The 25,819-nt window shown below is 47.1% G+C and overlaps 1 protein-coding gene across 1 annotated transcript in view; it reads right to left on the reverse strand.

Moving 5' to 3' along the window:
• si:ch211-214p13.8 (uncharacterized) overlaps window positions 1-15,356 on the reverse strand; it is a 44,365-nt gene extending 29,009 nt beyond the window's left edge. The window contains exon 1 of the mRNA XM_063047502.1: window positions 15,127-15,356. Within this exon, the coding sequence (XP_062903572.1) occupies window positions 15,127-15,217 (91 nt within the window). The 5' untranslated portion in view covers window positions 15,218-15,356. The remainder of the gene's footprint in view (window positions 1-15,126) is intronic.
• Between the last annotated feature and the right edge of the window lie 10,463 nt (window positions 15,357-25,819).

Below are 25,819 nucleotides of genomic sequence, written 5' to 3' on the forward strand. Positions count from 1 at the left end.
CTTACATGGCAACTTTAAGGGATCTATGGACGTGGACTCCAAAATTCCTCCATTCTTCCACACTGTTAAGAATCCTTCCATCAAGTTCACTCTTCCAAAGTGTATCACTTCATACTTCTCCAGACTGAACTGCATCTGCCACTCCTCAGCCCAGCTCTGTGTCCTATCACTGCCCTGTTGTAACCTATAACTTACTACACTATTCAGAAAACCACCAACCTTTGTGTCATCTAGAAACTTAATAATCCACCCTTCCACTTCCTTATCCAAGTCATTTATAAGTATCACAATGAGCATAGGTCCCTAAACAGACCTCCATGGAACTCTTCAAAGTTCAAAGTAAATTTATTATCAAAGCACATATATGTCACCATATACAACCCTGAGATTCATTTTCTTGTGGGCAAACTCACTAAATCCAAGAAAAATAATACAATCAATGAAAGACAACATGCAACAGGATAGACAAACAACCAATGTGCAAAATACAAAAAATTATACAAATACAAAAGAAATAGGGAAATAATAATAATAAATAAATAAGCAATAAATATTGAGACTTTAAAGCAATTAAAGATTGGAGCGACTGGGCTTGTATACACTGGAATTTAGAAGGATGAGAGGGGATCTGATTGAAACATAAGATTATTAAGGGATTGGACACGCTGGAGGCAGGAAGCATGTTCCCGCTGATGGGTGAGTCCAGAACCAGAGGCCACAGTTTAAGAATAAGGGGTAGGCCATTTAGAACGGAGTTGAGGTGAAACTTTTTCACCCAGAGAGTGGTGGATATACGGAATGCTCTGCCCCAGAAGGCAGTGGAGGCCAAGTCTCTGGATGTTTTTAAGAAAGAAATGGATAGAGCTCTTAAAGATAGCGGAATCAAAGGTTATGGGGATAAGGCAGGAACTGGATATTGATTGTGGATAATCAGCCATGATCACAGTGAATGGCGGTGCTGGCTCAAAGGGCCGAGTGGCCTACTCCTGCACCTATTGTCTATTGTCTATTGTCTATTGAGACCATGAGATGACGGGTTCTTGAAAGTGAGCCCATAGGTTGTGGGAACAGTCAGAAACGGGGTGAATGAAGTTGAGAGAAATTATCTCTTCTGGTTAAAGAGCCTAATAGTTGAGGGGTAGTAACTGTTCCTGAACCTGGTGGTGTGGGTCCTGAGGCTCCTGTCCCTTCTTCCTGATGGCAGCAGCGAGGAGGGAGCACGTCCTGGGTGGTGGGGGTCCCTGATGGCGGAAGCTGCTTTCCTGCAACAGCACTCCCTGTAGATGTGCTCAGTGGTGGGGAGGGTGTTCTCTGTGATGGACTGCACCGTAGGAATTTTCTTTCATGGTCATTGGTGTTTCCACAGCAGGCTATGGTGCAACCATACATCTAGAGATGCTTGTCAAAGTTTTAGATGTCGTGCTGACTCTTCTCAAACTTCTAAGGAAGTGGAGATGTGCTTTCTTCGTAACTGCACTTACACGCTGGACCCAGGACAGGTCCTCTGAAATGATAACACTGAGGAATTTAGCTTTGCTGACTCTCTCCACCTCTGATCTTCCGATGATGTAGGATTGAAGAACAGTCTGGAAGAACTGACCAGTGACCACGGGGACAGAGACAAGAGCACTTTCATCCATCGTGTTGCAGACTCCCAACCTAACGCTTTCCACAGACTGATGATGTATTTGTCCGCGTCCCAAGACTGGATGAGCTGAAGCTCTCTTTGGTTAAATCCTGGGAAGTCGCTGCTTCCAGTTTCTGCTGCAGAACCTGTCACCCGATCTCCTGCTGCTTCCCAACCTGTAACTCACCCGAGGGGGCTTTGGACTGATCGGCAAAGAATTGCCTCCTCAGACCTCACCACTGCTCTCCAGCCCGACCCCACCCCAGCCCTGCCACTGTTGTTTAAATTCTGGTCATCATCCAGTATCTCCCCACGTTGGTCAACCTGCTGTCGCATCTGAAAACCTGACTCTGAATTGCCTTGAGGTAATTTACTGTTAGGTTCAATCTGTTGGTATATATCCACATGTTTATTTCAATAAAATTTATTTTCCAGAGCATCACCATTCATGTACATTGTAAAATATAATTAACTCATCACCTCCCCTGTTCTACCACTGTAAGAACTTGTGGACTCTCCATTAATTGCAGGCACGTGCTGTTTGCGTTTATTCCGCACATGACACAGTTATGGGGGTGGGGGCAGTTTGTGCCTTCTCTCCGTCTCACTCGCTGCTCCTTAAGGAAGGTCCCTGAGTTCAGATGATCTCTCTCTCCCTCGATGCTGCTGGAGGGTGGGTGGAGCGACGTGGTTTGAGGATTGGATTCTGCAGTTCACGTTATGAAGTGTTTCTGGCTTCTGATCATGCTTTTAATTGTCGCTATTTTGGGCAATTTTAAATAGGGGTGGCTTGCAGATAACAAACACTGAGCTGAAATGAAATATGCCTGGACTCTTTTGATTTTGTGTTTTATATTCCGTGCTTTTCGCTTGTTATTTTTGTTGCTGTTTGCGCAATTTGTTGTTTTTTTTTGTATTGGGGTGGGGAGAATTGATGTTTTTCTTTTAACGGGTTCCATGGTTTACTTTGACAAGGTTCCACACGGTAGGCTTATTCAGAAAGACAGAAGGCATGGGATCCAGGGAAGTTTGGCCAGGTGGATTCAGAATTGGCTTGCCTGCAGAAGGCAGAGGGTTGTGCTGGAGGGAGTACATTCGGATTGGAGTGTTGTGACTAGTGGTGTCCCACAAGGAGAGGTTCTGGGACCTCTACTTTTCATAATTTTTATTAACAACCTTGATGTGGGGGTAAAAGGGTGGGTTGGCAAGTTTGCAGACGACACAAAGGTTGGTGGTGTTGTAGATAGTGTAGAGGATTGTCGAAGGTTGCAGAGAGACATTGATAGGATGCAGAAGTGGGCTGAGAAGTGGCAGATGGAGTTCAACCTGGAGAAGTGTGAAGTTCTCTTTGGAAGGACAAACTCCAAGACAGAGTACAAAGTAAATGGCAGGATACTTAGTAGTGTGGAGGAGCAGAGGGATCTGGAAGCACATGTCCACAGATCCCTGAAAATTGCCTCACAGGTAGATAGGGTAGTTAAGAAAGCTTATGGGGTGTTAGCTTTCATAAGTCGAGGGATAGAGTTTGAGTCGGGAGGTAATGATACAGCTCTATAAAACTCTGGTTAGGCCACACTTGGAGTACTGTGTCCAGTTCTGGTTGTCTCACTATAGGAAGGATGTGAAAACATTGGAAAGGGTACAGAGGAGATTTACCAGGATGCTGCCTGGTTTAGAGTATGGATTATGATCAGAGATTAAGGGAGCTGGGGCTTTACTCTTTGGAGAGGAGGATGAGAGGAGACATGATAGAGGTATACAAGATATTAAGAGGAATAGATCGAGTAGATAGCCAGCGCCTCTTCCCCAGGGCACCAGTGCTCAATACAAGAGGACATGGCTTTAAGGTAAGGGGTGGGAAGTTCAAGGGGGATATTAGAGGAAGGTTTTTTACTCAGAGAGTAGTTGGTGTGTGGAATACACTGCCTGAGTCAGTGGTGGAGGCAGATACGCTAGTGAAATTTAAAAGACTACTAGACAGGTATATGGAAGAACTTAAGGTGGGGGGGGTTATATGGGAGGCAGGCTTTAAGGGTCGGCACAACATTGTGGGCCGAAGGGCCTGTACTGTGCTGTACTATTTTATGTTCTATGTTCTATGTTTCGTGGCTGTCTGTGGAGAGGATGAATCTCGGGGTTGTATACTGCATACATATTTTGATAAGAAATGTACTTTGAATCTTTCAGTCTTTAACTCTTTGAATCACTTATTACATCTGGGCTGCCTTTGGCTGAAGACAGGTTTGCACCCACTGTAAGCCACTTATCTCAGCTGTAAAGTAAAATCAGGGAACTAAGCTAAAGTCACAGAGTCATAGAGGACTACCACACAGAAACAAACCCTTTGGTGTATCTATTCCATGTCAACTTGTTATCCTGCCTAGTTCCAGTGACCCACACTTGGACAATAGCCCTCTATACCCTTCCCATCCGCGTACCTATTCAAACTTCACTTAACTGTTGTAATCAAACCTGCATCCACCACTTCTGTTGGCAAGTTGTTCCACTCTCACACTCAGTGAAGAAGTTCCCCCTCAGTTACCCCTCAAATATTTCACCTTTCACTCTTAACCTGTGACCTCATTCTAGTCTCACCCAATGTCAGTGGCAAAAGCCTTCTTACATTTACCCTGTCTATACCCATCATAATTTACTATATCTCTATCAAATCTCCCCTGATTTTCCTATGCTCCAGGGAGCAAATCCCTACCCTGTTCAATCTTTCCTTTAATTCAGATCCTCGAGACCCAGCTATATCCTTGTAACTTTTCTCTGCACTCTTTCAATCTTATTGATATCTTTCCTGTAGCTAGGCGACCAGAGCTGTGTACCATATTCCAAATTAGGCCTCACCAAAGTCTCACACAACTTCAATGTAATATTCCAAATCCTATACACAATACTGTGATTTATGAAGGCCAATGTACCAACAGCTCTCGTTATGGCCCTATCTCCCTGTGATGCCACTTTTAAGGAATCATAGATCTGTATTCCCAGATCCATAGCGACAAGCTGTAAGAGCCACTCATTTGAATTTACACAAACATGTGCCATACAGTTATAACTCAACCTGCAGTGTTTTATAGTGTTGCTTTTCAATTCATTTTATTGAGACAGCATTGGCATAAACCAATATGTAAGTGGTGATGAAATCAGCAGGACCATGGGGAGGGAACATGTGGGGAATATTTTCCAGCAGCCCGCCAGCACAGGTTCGAAGGCTTAGGCTGGATTATTCTCTGACTGCGAAGAAAAAGCATTTCAGGATGTATATTGTAAACATTTCTCTGACATTAAATTGAACCTTTGAAACCTTTGATTTTTGTTTCCCCGTCTGTATGATCAGTGGGTTTTATTTGCTCATAATCTTCCAGGAGAGGAAAAAAAGTTAAGCAAGTGGTTGCAGATGCTTGCACGTTTGGTATGGAGGGTCACAGAATGGAACTTCGTCAGGGTGTAAGTGTAAATAACAGCCTGACGAACATTTTACTTTCAACATTGAAGTCTTTGTCTTAACTCCTCCGTTGGTCTCCAGTCTGGGGCTTGACCTGTGAAGTGTATTTTCCATCGGCTTGAGTGATAAGTTATGTCATTTACCTTGACTTCATTCAAAGAAATAGAACAGGATGTGGGATAGTAATGTTCACGACTCCCTCTAAAGCCAGTCACAACAACATCCTACCAACCCTGGTTTCACCAAACCTCTCTCTCTGCCTTTTTCTCCACCAATGTTTCCACTCTGGTTCCCCCAAGCTACATTAGTGACGGTCGCACATCACTACAGCTCTGCAGTTGGTTTGCAAGCAGTTTACAACCACGGAATCTCTCTGGATTTTAACTTCTGCGTAGTAATAATAATGGGAAAGCTACTTAAAAGTGAAAAACTCATAATGCAGATACAAAACGGTCTCAGTCGGTGTTTAGGGAGTGAGCACAGAGCCTTGGGGTGAAGAATGAAGGGAGGTCGGGTGATGGTCGATTCTCATGGGCAATACCAAAGTTTGGAAGAGAAGGAATGTAAAAAGAGAGAAGGATAAACAAATGATTGAGAAAGGGAATATGAAAGGGAGAGGATGAAAGAGCAACATGAAGAAGACAGAAGCGTTAAGAGGTGAGAGACTGTTAAGTGACGTTCTCACACCATCTCCCATTTATAAACCGACACTGACTGATTCTGCCACCAACACACCTACCTTAAGAAACATACTCTGGCAATTTCTTTCTCCCTCCTTGTTCAAAGATTGGCACTGTCTTAGGTAGCCTCCAATCCATTGGCATTGTTGCTGAGCCCAGTGAGTATTCAGTGTCCACCCTAACCCTCCACTGTCTCCAGGGTGACTCTTTTTGGTACTCTTGGATGCGGACCCCAAGGTTTTATCCACCATTTATATTGATTTCATTCAGTTCCTCCCTCTCACTCACTTAAGGGATCTGATCGCTTGGCTGTCCTCCTACTTGCAATGAGGCAGAGGCTAAAGGGCAAAGCTCCAGAGATAAGGACTTCAAAGAGATGGTTGTCGGAGGCAGAAGAGCGGCCACAGGGTTGCTTTGAGTCAGCGGACTGGGCCGCGTTCAAAGACTCATCAGAGGATCTGAATGAATACACCACTGTTGTCGCAGACTTTGTTGTTGTGGATGAGCGTGACCTCCCAAAAATAATTTAGAGTCTTCTTTAACCCAACGCCCGGGTGAACCATGAGATCCACAATCTGCTAAGGGCCAGATCAGTGGCATTCAGGTCTGGTGGCCAAGTTAAATACAAGACATCCAGGTACGATCTACAGAAAGCCATCTCATGCGCGAAGTGGCAATTCCGGGACAAACTTGAACCACCGAAGGATACTCAACAGCTGTGGCAGGGCTTGAATGCTGTCACATCACATAAAGTGAAGCTGAGCAACACAGGTCACAACAAGGCTTTGCTCCCAGATGAGCTCAATGCTTCCTATGTTCACTTTGACCATCGAAATATAGAAGCGTCTTCAGGAGCTCCCACTGCCCCTGATGGCCCTGTGATTTCAGTCTCTGCAGGGGATGTGAGAGTATCCTTCAGGCGGGGGAATGCCAGATCAGGTTCATGGCCAAGCACTAAAGATCTGTGCTGATCAACTGGCTGGAGAGTTCACCGAGATCTTTAACCTCCTGCTTCAAGCAGGCTCCAATTGTACTGGTGTCTAAGAATAACATAGCCACGTGCCTCAATGATTATCACCCAGTAGCGCTTAAACTCACTGTGGTGAAGTGTTTTGAGAGGTTGGTGATACAACATATCAACTCCTGCCTGAAAAGCGACTTGGATCCACTCCAATTTGCCTCTGGCACCAGGGGTCCACAGCAGATATCATTTCATTGGCTCTTCACTTGACCCTGGAATACCTGGACAGCAAAGGTGCATACAGCAGGATGCCCTTTATCGACTGCAGCTTGACCTTCAATACCATCTCCCCTCAAAACTTGGAGACCCCAGTCGGTTGTTTTTGCTTGTGCTACCTCGAATATGATGATCAGCATGGAGGGTATGCAAAACACAGTTTTTTCCCTGTATCTACACAAAGTAGTGCACACTGACCAGTCCATCACAGTAAAGCTCTCCCCACCATTCAGCACATTTACATGGAGCTGTGTCACAGGAAAGCAGAGATCCCCACCACCCAGGCCATGCTCTCTTCTCCCTGCTACCATCAGGAAGCAGGTACAGGAGCCTCAGGACCCACACCACCAGGTTCAAGAACAGTTATTACCCCTCAACCATCAGGCTCCTGAACCACTGGGGATAACTTCACTCAACTTCACCTGTCCCATGACTGGACTGTTCCCACAATCTATGGAATAACTTTCAAGGACACTTCGTTTCATATTCTCGATATTTATTTTGTATTTGCACAGTTTTTTGTCTTTTGCACACTGAATGTTTGTCTGTACTGTTGGGTGCGGTCTTTCATTGATTATATTACAGTCCTTGGATTTACTGAGTATGCCCGCGAGAACAATGAATCTCAGGGTTGTATATGGTGACAGATATGTACTTTGATAATAAATTCACTTCGTACTTTGATCTTTAAAGTGAGCGCTGGATTGTAGAATCACTTCAGAGCAGTGGTGAATGAAGTTATCCGCACCGGTTCAGGAGCTCGATGGTTGTAGGGCAATGGCTGCCCTCCACAGTACACTTGTAGAAATTTGTGAGAGTCTTTGATCGAGTCTCTTCAAACTGCTCACCCTTTTCACTACTGACCCCTCGGTGAGGACTGGTGCGTGTTCCCTCGACTTCCTCTTCCTGACGCCCACAACCAGCTCTTTAGTCTTACTGGTGTTGAGTGCAAAGTTGGCGTTGTGACGCCACTCCATTAGCTGACCTATCCCGCTCCGTAGTTCCCTCTTCATCACCACCAATAGGGTTCTGTCATCGGCAAATCTATAGATGACGTTTGAGCTGTGCCTAGCTATGTGGAGAGTAGAGCGGTGGGCTAAACACACGTCCTTGAGGTGCGCTGGTGTTCAGTAAGGAGGAGATGTTATTTCCAATCTGCACTGACTCTGGTCTTCCAGTGAGGAAGTCAAGGATCCAGTTGCAGAGAGAGGTACAGAGGACCAGGTTTGGAGCTTGTTGGTTACAGCTGAGGGTATTTCTCACCTTCTGCATGTCACCTTGGCTGAGCAGAGGAGCACTTTTAGCAATAGATGAAGCCTGATACCTTGATGGTGTACAGTACCTGGTTGGGCACCCTGTTGAAAGATGTTCTGATGTCAGCCTCTGAGACAGAGATCACAGGGACATGGGACTCTGCAGGGATTTGCACGAGTCTAGTTTTGTCCCCCCATTCAAAGTGTGCATAAAAGGCATTGAACTTGGATGGGAGAAAAGCATCATGAGGTTAGGCTTTGCCTTGTAGGAAGCAATGACTTGCAAATCCTGCCAGATTCTGTGTATCTGACTTTGTCTCTAACTTCAAACAAAAATGTTTTTTTTTGCTCTGAAAAGAGCTTTCTGTAGGTCTCAAAGTCAAAGTCAGCGCACATTTATTGTCAAAGTATGCATTCAGTATACAACTTCGAGATTCAGCTTCTTGCAGGCAGCCACTAAACAAACAAACACCACAGAATCTGTTTAAAGAAAACCCCACACAACAAGACCATCAAACGTGCAGAAAAAGGAGAATGACTTGTGCGAACAGCAAAGAGTGAACAAGTAACACACAGAACATTAAACTTCAAACTGCAGAGTCCCCAAACGTGAGTCCACTAGCGCAAGTGGCTGAGGTAAGTGAAGCTGGTCCGGGAGCCGATGGCCACGGCCACAGCCTCTGAGCCAGTCAGTTCAAGATGGCCGCAGGCTGCAGTTCCGTGCCGAAGCGTCTCGATCGAAATGCGCAAATAGTAAAGGGCGTCCGGTGCTGAGGACGTTAAGACCATTAAAACATCAAGCCGCAGACGAAAGTGAGTCCAGAGCCACGATTGCCAAGGCGATTGGGCCTTGCAGTGCGGGACCCAAGACTCCTGACTTGTGCGCCTTCCACCGGCAACAGCGAGAGGGAGACCACTTAAGTAAAGGCAGACAGCACTGAGCACCCACCCGTTCGTCCTCATCGATTTCGATCTTGCTCGATGCTAAGTGAAATTTGTTGTTTTGTGGCAGTGGGACATTGCAATATAGCATAAATTACAATAAGAAATGTCATCAATAGGTAGTGCCAAACAGAGAGCAAAGCAGTCAGGTCGTGTCCATGGGTTCATTGTCCATTCAGGAATCTGATGGCGGAGGGGAAGAAGCTGTTCCTAAATCATTAAATTTGGCTCTTCCTTCCTGATGGTGGTAATGAGAAGAGGGCAATCCTGCATGGTGAGGGTCCTTAATATTTGATGCCACCCCTCTGAGATGTCCTCGATGGTGGGGAATCTGGTGCTCATTTACCCTCTTGACTGACCCACTTTCAATGATCTGTACGCCCTCAGCACTCTGTTCTTATTACCCTGTAGGATCGGTGTCCTCTAGTTCATATAGCCTCTTCTCAATCTCCTTACCTAAGGTGTAAACATAGAAACACAGAAAACCTACCACACAATACAGGCCCTTCAGCCCACAAAGCTGTGCCGAACATGTCCTTACCTTAGAAATTACCTAGGCTTACTCATAGCCCTCTATTTTTCTAAGCTCCATGTAGCCATCCAGGATTCTCTTAAAAGACCCTATCATTTCCTCCTCCACCGCCGTCGCCGGCAGCCCATTCCACACACTCACCACTCTCTGCGTAAAAGAACTTACACCTGATATCTCCTCTGTACCTGCTTCCAAGCACCTTAAAACTATGCCCTCTTGTGCTAGCCATTTCAGCCCTGGGAAAAAGCCTCTGACTATCCACACAATCAATGCCTCTTATCATCTTATACACCTCTATTAGGTTACCTCTCATCCTCTGTCGCTTCAAGGAGAAAAGGCCAAGTTCGCTCAATCTACTCTCACAAGGCATGCTCCCCAATCCAGGCAACATCCTTGTAAATCTCCTCTGCACCCTTTCTATAGTTTCCATGTCCTTCCTGTGGTGAGGTGACCAGCATTGAGCACAATACTCCAAATGGTGTCTGACCAGGGTCCTATATAGCTCCAACATTACCCCTGTAACCCCTTTGTTATCAGCCATTGGTGGATCCCGGTCTTTAGAGCAAGGATGTTGTTGGTGACATTACTTTCCAGTTAAACTCAGAGCAGTAAAAGAGCAAAGTAATGAAGGGGTGTGGGAAATCAGCTCGTTGTCAGGGGAACAGTGTCACTCCACAAGCATCGTGAACAGTGAGTGCACCCGTAGAAATCCACTGCGGCTTTTAACCAGCAGAGCTTACAGACAGTTAAAGCCACGGATCACACACCACGAAGGAAAGCCTTTCAGCATATTCTACCTCAGGCCTTTGATTCAGGCTTCAAGTTTGGCTTTCACATGCACAGTGAAAGGCCTCATCTGCGTTGGCAAACAGCCCCTCCCCCACCCCCGAGGGTGTGCTGGTGGCAGCCCGCAAGTGATGCCACACGTTCCAGTGCCAACATAGCACGCCCGCAGTGCTTGGCAGAACAGCAGCAAAACAACAACAGCAAAAAGCAACCTGTGCAAACACGTAGTCCCGCAACCCCAGGACAGGCCTACAACTCCAGCCTCCAGCGGACACAGGCTCAGGCCTCCAGACCCTCGGCTTCAAACTCTGCAGCAGACTCGCAAGTTCTGCTCTTGGCCAACAGGCCTCGACTGCCAGATTTCTGATTCGTCCTGGGGCTTTGATCCCAGGACACACCGATTACCAGGCCGTGAAACCTGGACTAGCCAATGATGGGATCTCAAATGCTAGGCCTCGAGCTCTGGTCTCACAGACTTACAAACCCAGGGGGCATCTCATTCCTCTTGCCCTCATCTCTCACATCCGGGCAACATGCTTACAATCTTGTTTGCACACTTTCCAGTTAAGTGACACCTTTCCTAAAACAGGGTGGCCAGAGCTGTGCACAAAACTCCATACTAACACCTGCCCACTTTAGTCCTCCTCCCTATTTCCTTCCCCAATCATTTCATCCCCTTTAACCACACGCCCAAGTTTCTCCGACAGCTCCAGACCCTACACAACTCTGCCTCCTCTGCTTTTGGGTTTTCCAGTCATGTTGAATCCATTGATTCTTGACTGCCTTGCCAGAACACAGAGTCACTGCACCTTCATAACTCTGAACGCCTCACTCTCAGCTCCCCGAGATCTGTTGCTCTGATGAGGACAAGACACCTCCTCCACAGAGCTGAATCCCCGCACCCCTGAACCCATTCCGGAAAGCTTGCCCTCTCCGGACTGACACTTTGGGAAGTGTGCAGTCCAGAACTAGATATCCTCCTCCAGATGGAGCCGCATTGACGACTTACACAGGGACAGACCTATGTATAACGGTGTGGTTTCCACTGCTCTCGAACAACCTAACCTGGTATCTCAAGGATTTAATCAACAAGCAGTTGACCGATGATGTAAGTGGTGCTGACCATGTATAGGACAGGCCCTTCAGCCCGCAACGTTTTACCGACTTTTTCATCTGATCCTTCCCCTCTACCATGTCAGTCCGATTCTCTTTCATCCATCTGCCTACCGGTCCTCCAGGTTCCGGGGTTCAGCCCAGGGCTAACAACCCTGACCGGTAAAACAAAATGGTTATGGAAACAGCAATGAAGAATCCTTCTACATCTGAGTGAGACGGTATTCCTGAGTCTCCAGCTAGGACTTGCATGGCTGACAATAGTGAAAACTGAGAGGAAGATACTGACATGACGAAGGAAGCCCTGAACGCTGCCGGAGATAGGGGACCTTTATTGCTGCCCGAAACACCAGCCGTGTACAGGCAGTAAGTAACTATGTGCCTGTCTGCCAGTCTCCTAAATGTCCCTAATGTATCTGCCTCCATCACCACCCCAGGCAGCGCATGGAACCTACCACACTCTTATCTCTGACATCCTCCCTATACTTTCCTCCAGCCCCCCTTGTATTTGCTATTTCCACCCTGGAGAAAAGTCTCTGGCTGTCCACTCTATCTAAGACTCTTGTTTTCTTGTACACCTCTGTCAAGTTACCTTTCATCCTCCTTCGCTCCAAAGGGAAAAGCCCTAGGTCAGTCAAATTCCCTGCAAGGCATGCTCTCTAAACCAGGCAGCAGCCTGGTAATTCTCCTCTACACCCTCTTTATAGCATTCAGGGGTAGACAGGGTGGTGAAGGAGTACTTAGCCCACTGGCCAACATCAGTCAGGACACTGACGACTCGAGCTCAATTATGTTGCAATTATATAGGTCATTAGCGAGACCGCACTTGGAGTACGGTGTTTGGTTTTGATCATTAAAGTGGAAAGAGTGCAAAAATCTATTTACAAGACGTTTGCCCGGACTGAGTTAGAGGAGAGTTGGGGCAGGCTAGGACTTTATTCCTTGGAAATTAGATAACTGAGAGACGTAGGGTGAATTTATTCAATCTTTTTTCTTAGGGTTGGAGAATCAAGAACTACAGGGTGTAGGTTTAAAGTGAGAAGTGAAAGGTTTAAAAGCAACCCGAGGGGCTGGTTCTTCACACGGAAAGTGGTATGTACAAGGACCGAACTGCCTGCCATAGGAAGTGGTTGACGCAGGTTCAATAACAACATTTTAATGTCAATTGGACAGGTGATAAGAAAACATGAGGGAGATAAGGGTCAAATGTGGGTAAATGGGACTAGCTTAAATGGGCATCTTGGGCAGCCCAGAGCAGATGGGCCGAAGTGCCTGATTCCATGCTGTATGAACCGAGGACTCTATTGCTTTGCTCTCAGTCAGTGTTAAAACTGAACAACAGAGACGCCCAGACATCTAGATACGGGATAACTAGATACTGAAATCCCAAGGTTTGATCACTTTGGAAATTAGCGGTAAGTGGCCATCGGGATACTTACAGATTGATGGCACATCTCAAAAACGATTGATGTACCTCAGAGGCACATCGTAAGAGGCCTCACTGATGTTCAATCCAGGTACAGTGGGTGCTCTACAGTTCAGCATGTAACAGCAGTGACCATTCCGGTGGGAATTCATCAGGAGATCCTAAATGCTTTGCTGAATTAGACAGATTACAAGACGACTGTGTTCAGTTTTTAGCTGAACCAGGCAACCTGACTCTCTTCTGCAGCACCCCTCTTCCGTCAGATACTTATTAAGCTCTTGTTTAAATTAAGCCTCTCTTGGGCGCTGCTTAATGTCCTCTTTGTGAAAGTACTCTTGCCAAAAAAACATCTTTCCTTTCCCTGCAGGGAGTTCCCAGTCTGATTGCAGAAACTGGATTTTTTTGGTCACCCAACAGCAACTTGGACTCTTATTTGCAGCTGATGTGACAGGATGTGAGGGAATTTTATCAGATTAGCTCTCGAGAGCTTCTTCAGTTCAGAGATGGTTAGGGGGAGATTTACAATCAGGAGGGTTTCTGAGTAAGTCAGACATTCTGAGAACAGGAGAGTGGGCGGCCAGAGGTGAAGGGAATCTGCAGAAGGAGGAAGGGGAAGGGAATGTTGTCATACTGCGGGCTGCTGTGATCTGCCATGTTCTACCTGAAAGGGCAGTGGCAAAGGATTACGCAGGAATTTCCAAAAGGGAATTGATAGGCACAGAAAAGGAGAAGTTCAGTGGCTCATGTGGAAGTGTCTGGTGGGATACATTGGGGACCCTGGCCCTGGGCTCTTGGCCACTGTTACAGTATCAATGATTCCTATAACAACAGACTCTGTAGATGCTGTAAATCTTGATTAACACACACAAAATACTGGAGTAATTCAGCAGGCCAGGCAGCATCTATGGAGGGGAATAAACAGTCGACATTTTGGGTTGAGATCTTTATCAGGACTCTGCCTGCCTCAGTGAATTCCTAGTTCCGTGTGTGTTGCCTAATGATTCTAAAAGCAGTGAAGACGATGAACAATTGGGCTGACCATCAGCTCTCTGTCAAATGCACAGCACTTGAGGACCTATGTGCCCAGTTTTCTCCGTGTTTCACCCTGACTACAATCACACAGCTGGCACCATTTCACTCTCTCTATAAATTAATATCTAAAGGTAATGCTTTAATCTAGAAAGGCGCTGATTGTAACTGTTCAAAGAAAGAACATGGGTCAAAAATAGACCTTCAGTTCAAGTGTTTTGGCCCATAACGTTGGCTCTTTATTCCTTTCCATAGACGCTGCCTGACCTGCTGAGCGTCTCCAGAATTTTGGTCGGGATTTCCAGCGTCTGCAGAACCTCTTGTGTAAGAGGGGTTGAAAATCAGGCAAGGTTGTAGAAAGCTTCACCAAAAAATGACCCCTTGGGAGGGCTGCAGCCACCTGTAACTTTGCCACCATCGGGCAGGTGGTGTAGAAGCCTGAAGACCCACATCAGCAGGCTCAGGAACAGCTATTTCCCTTCCACCATTCGGTTCTCGAACCAACCAGCAAAACCCTAATCACTACAGTTTAGCGGCATTAAGAACACTTTGATCACTTTGCACTAAAGTGAACTTTGGATAATTGTGCCCTTTCTTATAGAAACTGTGTGTAATTTATGGCTTTTCTTGTGAAAGCTGCTTATCTGATGCTGCTACAAGTAAGCTTTTCTTTCTGCCTGTGCCTACACCTGCTTGTACATATGATGGTAAACGAGATTCTGCAGATGCTGGAAATTCAGAGTAAAATATAAGAAGAAGCTGGAGGAGCTCAGCAGGTCAGGAAAGGAATAAAGAGTCGATGTTTCGGGCTGAGACCCCTCATCAGGACTCCGACAATAAACCCGACTTCAACTTTAACAATAAAAGGTAGAAATCCAAAAGGACGAAGTGCTAGCTCTGTGAGACACCTGTGTTAGTATATTCTCGTGTTATTACAGGATTACTGAACGTCTTGCGTCTGGGGGCCCTAATTCACCAGTAAAATTCTGTACACCCCTTACCGAACAGACTGGCAATGTATATTCCCCACCGCAAGGAGTTTCTTACCTTGTGTCTGCAGGACGAAAGGGAGCAGAGCAGTGAGAAGGAGCTGCTTGAGAGTCTTTTCAGAACACATCCTTCTCCAGTAAACCATCATTCATCCATTAAAGCGGTGGCCTGGGACCTGAGCCAGACAGGAATCTCTCCACACTGATTATCACCAAGCTGCTCAAGATACCCAGTGGGACCTCTGAGTTCTAACATCGTACGGCACCCACTGCCAGTAACATATGAACAAGCTGTGCATTCCTAGCACCAGAAGTGACGTAACTCTGTGGTTAGTTCTGTAAGTTGATGAGCTGTAGATCTGTGATTAAAATTATATTTACAATCAGGTTGCCTATTATGATTAGAATTAGTTTATTCATGAGTGAGGGAATCCTGCGGCTCTCTCTGCTGCCCAATGTGGTCATGTCTCTCTGAACACTGAGAGTGTGGGGGACTGTGACTGGCTTCCACCCCTCCCCTGCTGTATGCCTCCTTGCCATAGCGCCATTGACTGCTTTCTGATTTAAAATTTGATGGCTTTGGGCTTGTATTCACTGGTGTTTAAAAGAATGAAGGGGGAATCTCATTGACTCCTAATAAATATTGGAAGGCATAGAGAGAGTGGAAGTGGAAAGGATGTTTCCAGTGGTGGGGAGAGTATAGGACAAGAGGGCACAACCTCAGAATGGAAGGAAATCCCTTTAGAACAGAGATGAGGAATTTGTTTAGCCAGAGAGTTGTGAATCTGTGGAATTCATTGTCACAGATGGCTGTGGGGGCCAAGTCATTGGGTATATTTAAAGTAGAGGTTGATAGATTCTTGATTAGTACGGGAGAAGGCAGGGGAATGAGAGGGAAAATAAATCGGCCATGATAAAATGGTGGAAACGGACTTGATGGGCCAAATGGCCCAATTCTACTCCTCTGCCTTATGGTTTTAAGAACTTATGAACCACTGCCTGTTTCTCTGATTCCCTTAGTGGCTCCCACTCTGTCAGCTCATAGTCCTCCTTCACCCCACCTTCTTGATCTGCCTTCCACCCCCTTGTGTAATTGTGTAGTGTAACTTTGTGTATGTGTAGTGAATCTTTGTGTGTGCGTGTGTGTGTAGTGTATCTTTGAGTGTGATTGGTGCCTGGTTTATGTATTTGTGCATGTCAATAGATTGAAGAGATAACATCAGGCTCAGTTTTCATTTGACTAAAAGTAAAGTGAGTTTGCAGGGTACGTGGGTGGACTGAGGATAACGTAGCAAGGGGCGAATGGAGTGTAAGGTGTGGTGTTGTTAAGGAATGATTCAAACAAGCCGGTGATTATCTCTCCAGGTACCCGCTGGTTGATCACACATCGACTCTAAACAGCCGTGTTTACAACCTCCCACACATTTTCCACCTCGATGCACAGCAGGGAAAGTTACACTGAACATGTGTAACCACAAACTGTGACATCCAAAGCGCTGAAAGCCATTGCTGTTCTTGCCAATGGCATCTTCCTCCAGCGCTGATATACACAGAGTCACACAGGCATCTCACACATTGTCCGCCATCGTGCAATCAAGCACACAAGATTTGCACAGATATGTGAACAGATATACGGATATTGTACAAGATATAAAGTTGCACACAGGAATACACAGACTTGTGCACACATTGTTGCATTGGTGTTTAAGGGGAACTTGAGGGAGAACTTCTTTACTCAGAGGGAGAGACAAGCTGCCAGAACAAGTGGTGGATGTGGATTCTATTTCAACGTTTAAGAGAAGTTTGGATAAGTACATGGATGGGAGAGTTGTGGAGGGCTATGGTCCAGGTGCAGGTTGATGGGACTAGGGAGACTAATAGACTGGCATGACTAGATGGGCTGAAGGGCCTCTCTCTGTGCTGTAGTATTCTATATTCTATGACTCACTGTATTTATACAGATGCAGACATGTGGACATCCATACAGTATACTGTAGATATAAATTAAGATTCTGTAAACTTTCCAATGAAGTTGTTAAGTTTCAAGGGAGCACCTTGAAACATCCCCTAGTGAGCCAGGTGCTGAAACACCTGAGTTTTGAATGGTCAGCACATTATTGGAGTGCTAATCAACACACACAATTGCATATAAATATATGGGAACAATTATACATACACTATATTCAAGAGGGTGAGGAGTTTCAAATTCCTCGGTATACACTTCACTGAAGATCTCACCTGGACTGTACACACCGGCTTTGCGGCAAAAAATGCACGACAGCATCTCTTCCACCTCAGGTGACTGAAGAAGTTTGGCATGAGCCCCCAAATCCTCAAGACCTTCTACAGGGGTACCGTCGAGAGCATTCTGACTGGCTCTATCACCGCCTGGTATGGGAACTGCACCAACCTTGATCACTGGGCACTGCAGAGAGTGGTACGGACAGCCCAGCGCATCTGTGGGTGTGAACTTCCCTCCACTGAGGACATTTACAGCAGCAGGTGCAGAAAGAAGGCCTGGAAGATTATCGGGGATACCAGTAACCCCAACCATAAACTGTTTCAACTGCTTCTGTCTGGCAAACACTACTGCAGCGTTAAAACCAGACCAGCAGGCTATGGGGCAGCTTCTTTCTACAAGCCATTAGACTTTTAAATTCACATGCCCGTACACTGCGACAGAGTCATAATGCAAAGATTTTTACTCTCTCATGTTGTGGGATGGATCTAAGATTTAAATAAATTCTAATTCAAATTAAATTCAAATATAGACACCATTACAGTTATATGCAGACATTTGTGTGCACATAAATACACACACATCTTCACACACAAATATACATCACTATTACTTAATTACCATTCTGTAGTTCCTGGCACACCTTACACATTCCACACACATGGTTCAAGGCACTACACCGCTCACCTCCATCTTCTCAAGGGCAATTAGCAAAGGAAATTACTTGCTGGCCACTTACTGATCAATTAATAAAAATTTTATAAATTCCTGCATGTAAATGCACATCATGCAGAAACTCATTGTGAAATTACACACTTCCACTCCTACCTAATCTCAAGCCATCGGTAAACCTGACACTCTACTCCCTGGCATCTCCTCCAGAGGGTAGGGAACTGAGGGTCAGGGGTTGATCCATGGTGAACTCCACTGGTTACATTGCCCAGAGTGGATAAGACTCGTTTACTCCCACTCTCTGTCTTCTACATGATAACCCGTCTTCTATCCACACCAGCACTCCACACTGCAATACTACCTGCTCTAGAACGTACACTAGCCTTTCACATAGAACCTCAGCAAGCGCCTTCTGGAGATCTAAATACAGGCTGTCTGATAACAGATGGGTCCTTGAGTTGATTTTGTCCGTAAGTTAGAAGGTACACAAAGTCACTGGATGCGGTGACCAGACCTCCACTGTAACGTTCTGAATGGCTTCAAAAGCACTCAAGGCAGAACAATTACTGAAACTAGTCCTGAGGTTCATAGGAATGATCACATGTATGTCGTTAGACTTTTGTGTTTAGTAATATTGTGGGAACTCATTTGTACAGAAGGGTGTCTGTAAGTTGGTTGTACCTAATGATGTATGTACTAAACCTACAGATCCCCCTGTCAACTCTGCTTGTTATTCCCTGAAACACCTTCAGCAAGTTTGTCAAACAAGGTTTTCCTTTCGTCAAACCATGTTGACTTGGTTTGATGACATAAAGCTTCTTTAAATAGTGTTTCTTCCTTATAGACTCATCTTACACAGAGCACACGGATACATATATGCCCATGCGCAGATAGATCTGTGGTATCTCCTGTAACTAATAAAGTGGCCACAGAGTGCATGTTCATGGTCTTCTGCTGCTGTAGCCCATCCACTTCAAGGTTCAACATGCTGTGCGTTCAGAGATGCCCTTCATGCGTTGAGTTGCTGTCACCTTCCTGTCAGCTCGAATCTCTCTCATCAACAAGGCATTTTCGCCACAGAGCTGCCACTCACTGGACGGTTTCTTTGTTTTTTGCACCGTTCTCTGTAAAATCGAGAAACTGTTGTGTGTCTAATTCCCAGGAGATCGGCATTTTCTGAGATACTCAAAACACCCTCTCTGGCACCAATGATCATTCCATGGTCAAAGTCACTTGGGTCACGTTTCTTCCCCATTCTGATGTTTCGTCTGAACAACAACTGAACCTCTTGACCATGTCTGCATGCTCTTATGCATCGAGTTGCTGCTACGTGATTGGCTGATCAGATATTTGCGTGACAAGCAGGTGTCCAGGTGTACCTGAAACAGTGGCCACTGAGAGTATATGCATACACGGAGCCACATATACCTGCACTTCTGCCAGCTCTGCACAAATACTTCAGCAGAGACTCATGTGCATATACCACTGCATATCCTTCCTCCTTAACTAAACACATCTCACCATTTGTTCTATCGCCTTCACTTCGCAGTGAAATGCCCAGATTATCACTCCTACCCAGAGGACAGTCGCTGAAGGCAAACCATCGATACCAGCCCAAACACATCTTGAGAATGTTGTGTGGCTTTTGTCCCTATTGTAAACTGTCTTGCTTAAATCTGAGTGTCTCCAGAAGACTAATTTAATATTTGTACAAAAAAAGAACGTATGAAAGCAGAACTGCTCGGATGTGGGGATGATTTTTGGGGAAGCGACTGCAAACAGAAAGGTAGTGAAACCGAGACCCATCTGGATTCTAAAGTATTCAACTCACATTGAACAAGCATAGACGCTACAGTAGCACAGAGACTAACGTGAATCTGCTACAGTTCGAGGTGCTCCAGAGGTCAATTCTGGCACCGTCTGTATGGAATTTGCAAGTTCTTCCCGTGAATCTCGTGGGTGCTCCAGTTCTCACCCACGGTCCAAAGGCGTAGCGTTAGCTGGTTAATTGGTCCTGTGATAGGGCTAGTGTTAAATAGGTGGGTTGCTGGGCACTGTGACTCATTGGGGCGGAGGGCCTATTCCGCGCTGTATCACCATATAAATCAATAAATGACATGAAATGTCCCCAAACCAGTAGAGAATTAAATAAAGATAGAAAATTCTGAAAATACTGGGTCAGGTAGCAGAAAGCAAATTGAGTGCAGTCTTTTGGGTGGTCCTGGGGGTGGGGGGAGGGTGGGAGGGGTGGCTCTTTGAAGAGAATTTGGCAGATGTCTTCAGCAGCAAGACCTTCGCCAGCACCCCAGCAGAGGGGCACCCGAAGGAGTCAGGCGACAAGCACTGTGGCTGACACCCATCAAAGTTGCTGGTGAACGCAGCAGGCCAGGCAGCATCTCTAGGAAGAGGTGCAGTCCACGTTTCAGGCCGAGACCTGTCAGCACTGTGGCTGAACTGGTCGGAGAGGCCCCAGCTGTCCCTCAGAACAGGCTGACAGTTGCCCCATGCAGGCTGAGAGGCGATGGCTGGAGAGCGAAGGGGAGCTTGCAGATGGCAGCTTTGACAGCAGTCTCGAGAGAGCTGGCACTCCGACTGACCTTGCTGGAATGAGGAGAGTCTCTGTGCTCTTCGATTGCTCGGTGATGCCAAAAATACTTGTTGCATGTACAAACCTGGGCTCAGGAAAGCCTACGATAAGGACTTCTCATTTTGAAACCCTTCAGTACCAAGTTTAAATCCAGCTGGAGCATAGGATTACTTAGATCCTGGGTTTATATACAGAGGCCAATACCAAAATGGTTTTTAAATGTGTATGTATTAAATAACTCACTAATGTGTAATATACTCTACATTGCATTTCACTCTGAAATTCATACTGGATCATAGTAAAACAAAGAGCAAATAAAAAAGGGATGGTACTGAGGGAGGGTCACACTGTGGGAGGGTGGTACTGAGGGAGGGTCACACTGCGAGAGGGGTGGTACTGAGGGAGGGTCACACTGTGGGAGAGTGGTACTGAGGGAGGGTCACACTGCGAGAGGGGTGGTACCGAGGGAGGGTCACACTGTGGGAGGGGTGGTACTGAGGGAGGGTCACTCTGTGGGAGGGGTGGTACTGAGGGAGGGTCACACTGTGGGAGGGGTGGTACTGAGGGAGGGTCACACTGTGGGAGGGTGGTACTGAGGGAGGGTCACTCTGTGGGAGGGGTGGTACTGAGGGAGGGTCACACTGCGAGAGGGGTGGTACTGAGGGAGGGTCACACTGTGGGAGGGTCACACTGTGGGAGGGTGGTACTGAGGGAGGGTCACACTGTGGGAGGGGTGGTACCGAGGGAGGGTCACATTGTGGGGGGGGGTCGGTACTGAGGGAGGGTCACACTGTGGGAGGGTGGTACCAGGGGAGTGTCACACTGTGGGAGGGGTGGTACTGAAGGAGTGTCACACTGTGGGAGGGGTGGTACTGAGGGAGGGTCACACTGTGGGAGGGGTGGTACTGAGGGAGGGTCACACTGCGAGAGAGGTGGTACTGAGGGAGGGTCACACTGTGGGAGGGGTGGTATTGAGGGAGGGTCACACTGCGAGAGAGGTGGTACTGAGGGAGGGTCACACTGTGGGAGGGGTGGTACTGAGGGAGGGTCACACTGTGGGGGGGGTGATACTGAGAGAGGGTCACACTGTGGGGGAGGTGGTACTGAGGGAGGGTCACACTGTTGGGGGGGTGATACTGAGAGAGGGTCACGCTGTGGGGGAGGTGGTACTGAGGGAGGGTCACTCTGTAGGAGAGGTGGTACTGAGGGAGGGTCACACTGTGGGGGGGGTGATACTGAGAGAGGGTCACACTGTGGGGGAGGTGGTACTGAGGGAGGGTCACACTGTTGGGGGGGTGATACTGAGAGAGGGTCACACTGTGGGGGAGGTGGTACTGAGGGAGGGTCACTCTGTAGGAGAGGTGGTACTGAGGGAGGGTCACACTGTGGGGGGGTGATACTGAGAGAGGGTCACACTGTGGGAGGGGTGGTATTGAGGGAGGGTCGCACTGTGGGAGGGGTGGTACTGAGGGAGGGTCACACTGTGGGAATGTTGATAGTGAGGGAGGGTCACACTGTGGGGGGTGATACTGAGGGAGAGTCACATATTTTGGGGGGTCGTACTGACGTAGGATAGTAATGTGGGGGGGCAATACTGATGGAGAGTCGCATCATGGGAGGCGATGCTGAAGGAGGGTCACTCTGTGGGAGGGGTGGTACTGAGGGAGGGTCACTCTGTGGGAGGGGTGGTACTGATGGAGGGTCACACTGTGGGAGGGGTGGTACTGAGGGAGGGTTTCACTGTGGGAGGGTGGCATGATGGAGGATCACACTGTTAGAGGGGTGGTACTGATGGAGGGGATGTTGAAAGAGGGCACACTGTGGCATAGGCAGTATGAGGGAGCACAGTACTGAGGGAGGAGTCGTATAGTGAGAACTCTGTCCCATAAGTGATATATCATGCTGTGTACAAGGGGTGATTGATAAGTTCGTGGCCTACAGTAGAAGGAGTCAATTTTAGAAAACCTAGCACATTTATTTTTCAACATAGTCCCCTCCTACATGTACACACTTAGTCCAGTGGTCGTGGAGCATATGGATCCCTTCTTTGTAGAAGTTGGCATCTTGAACCTTCAGAAAGTGGTCCACAGCAGGGGTGATCGATAAGTTCGTGGCCTAAGGTAGAAGGAGATGTGTTATACAGCTCTCGTTACATGCACGTGCAGCTCAACCCTTTGAGTGATTATGCAGAAAGTTTGAAGTTAATAACTCATCTCCTTCTACCCTAGGCCACGAACTTATCAATCACCCCTGTTGTGGACCACTTTCTGGAGGTCCAAGACACCGACTTCTACAAAGAAGGGATCCGTATGCTTCATGACCGCTGGACTAAGTGTGTAAATGTAGGAAAAATAAATGTGCTAGGTTTTCTAAACGCAAACACGAGGAAATCTGCAGATGCTGGAAATTCAAGCAACACACACACAAAATGCTAGTGAACATAGCAGGCCAGGCAGCACCTCTAGGAAGAGGTACAGTCGACTTTTCGGGCCGAGACCCTTCGTCAGGACTAACTGAAAGAAGAGATAGTAAGAGATTTGAAAGTGGGAGGGGGAGGGAAGATTGGAAATGATCCGAGAAGACAGGAGGGGGAGGGATGGAGCCAAGAGCTGGACAGTTGGTTGGCAAGAGGGATACGAGGCTGGAGAAGGGAGCGGATCATGGGATGGGAGGCCTAGGGAGAAAGAAAGGAGGAGGGGAGCCCAGAGGATGGGCAAGGAGTTATAGTGAGAGGAACAGAGGGAGAAAAAGGAGAGAAAAAAAGGGGAAAAAGAGAAAATAAATAAATAAAGGATGGGGGATATACCTTGACACTGTTTTATTCTCCCTTGTTCAATCCTCTCCCACCTATGTTAGTGACACTTCTCACGTTCTGAATTTTTTCAATGATTTTAAGTTCCCTGGCCCCCATTGCTTTATTTTCACCATGGATGTCCAGTCCCTATATACTTCCATCCCCCATCAGGAAGGCCTCAAAGCTCTCCGCTTCTTTTTGGATTCCAGACCTAATCAGTTCCCCTATACCACCACTCTGCTCCGTCTAGTGGAATTAGTCCTTACTCTTAATAATTTCTCCTTTGCCTCCTCCCATTTCCTCCAAACTAAAGGCGTAGCCATCGGCACCCGTATGGGTCCTAGCTATGTCTGCCTTTTTGTTGGCTTTGTGGAACAATCCATGTTCCAAGCCTAAACTGGTATCTGTCCCCCACTTTTCCTTCGCTACATTGAGGACTGCATTGGCGCTGCTTCCTGCACGCATGCAGAACTCGTTGACTTCATAAAATTTGCCTCCAACTCTCACCCTGCCCTCAAGTTTACCTGGTCCAGTTCCGACACCTCCCTCCCCTTTCCTGATCTTTCTGTCTTTATCTCTGGAGACAGCATATCTACTGATGTCTCTATAAGCCTACGGACTCTCACAGCTACCTGGACTATTCCCCTTCCCACCCTGTCTCTTGCAAAAATGCCATCCCCTTCTCGCAATTCCTCCGTCTCCGCCGCATCTGCTCTCAGGATGAGGCTTTTCATTCCAGGACGAAGGAGATGTCCTCCTTTTTTAAAGAAAGGGGCTTCCCTTCCTCCACCATCAATTCTGCTCTTCAAATGCATCCTTCCCATTTCACGCACATCTGCTCTCACCCCGTCCTCCCACCACCCCACTAGGAATAGGTTTCCCTTTGTCCTCACCTACCACCCCACCAACCTCCAGGTCCAACATATAATTCTCTGTAACTTCCGCCACCTCCAATGGGGTCCCACCACTAAGTACATCTTTCCCTCCCCCCCCCGCTTTCCGCAGGGATCGCTCCCTACGCGACTCTCTTGTCCATTCGACCCCCCCCATCCCTTCCCACCGATCTTCCTCCTGGCACTTATCCTTGTAAACCGAACAAGTGCTACACATGCCCTTACACTTCCTCCCTCAACACCATTCAGGGCCCCAGACAGTCCTTCCAGGTGAGGCGACACTTCACCTGTGAGTCGGCCAGGGTGATATACTGCGTCCAGTGCTCCCGATGTGGCCTTCTATACATTGGGGAGACCCGACGCTGACTGGGAGACCGCTTTGCCGAACACCTACGCTCTGTCCACCAGAGAAAGCAGGATCTCCCAGTGGCCACACATTTTAATTCCACGTCCCATTCCCATTCTGATATGTCTATCCACAGCCTCCGCTACTGTCAAGATGAAGCCATACTCAGGTTGGAGGAATAACACCTTATATTCCACCTGGGTAGCCTCCAACCTGATGGCATGTACATTGACTTCTCTAACTTCTGTTAATGTCCCACCTCCCCTTCGTACTCCATCCCTTATTTATTTATTTATTCCCCCCCTTCCCCCTTTTTTTTCTCTTTTTTCTCCCTCTGTCCCTCTCACTATAACTCCTTGCCCATCCTCTGGGCTTCCCCCCTCCCCCTTTCTTTCTCCCTAGGCCTCCTGTCCCATGATCCTCTTATATCCCTTTTGCTAATCACCTGTCCAGCTCTTGGCTCCATCACTCCCCCTCCTGTCTTCTCCTATCATTTCAGATCTCCCCCTCCCCCACCCACTTTCCAATCTCTTACTATCTCTTCTTTCCTTTAGTCCTGAAGAAGGGTCTCGGCCCGAAACGTTGACCGTACCTCTTCCTAGAGATGCTGCCTGGCCTGCTGCGTTCACCAGCATTTTTTGTGTGTGTTGCTAGGTTTTCTAAAATTGACTCCTTCTACCTTAGGCCACAAACTTATCAATCACCCCTTGTATAGTAAATAGTTTATCTAATGTAGGTTGACAAACACGAGAAAATTTTCAGATGCTGGAAATCCAAGGCCACACACACAAGATGCTGGAGGAACTGTGCAGGCCAGGCGGCATCTATGGAAAGGAGTAAACAGTCGACACTTCGGGCCCCTCATCCCGATGAAAGGCCTAGGCCCGAAATGTCGTCTGATGTAATGGCGTTATGGCATAATGAAGAGGGTGCAGTTCTCTACAAAGTCCTGGCCAAAACTTTGCTTTCAATAACATAATAACATTCACCCAGACTGGCGAACGACAGTGAATTAGATGGAATGGCTTGAAGCAGTGTCTTCAGTAATGGTCCAGTCCATGGATCAATTGGCCAATCTGTACCGGGCGCTCTGTGTCCCTGCATGTATCCCTGGTCCCCAGTACTTCTTCTGGGGGGCAGGGGTCTCTTTTCTCCAGATCCCTTTCTCTCTTGTCTCCATTGTGTGTTAGTCGTGTGTGCAAATAAACAGAGGTCAAGTT

This window comes from Mobula hypostoma, chromosome 5 (assembly GCF_963921235.1).
Source record: "Mobula hypostoma chromosome 5, sMobHyp1.1, whole genome shotgun sequence".
NCBI classification, from domain to species: domain Eukaryota; kingdom Metazoa; phylum Chordata; class Chondrichthyes; order Myliobatiformes; family Myliobatidae; genus Mobula; species Mobula hypostoma.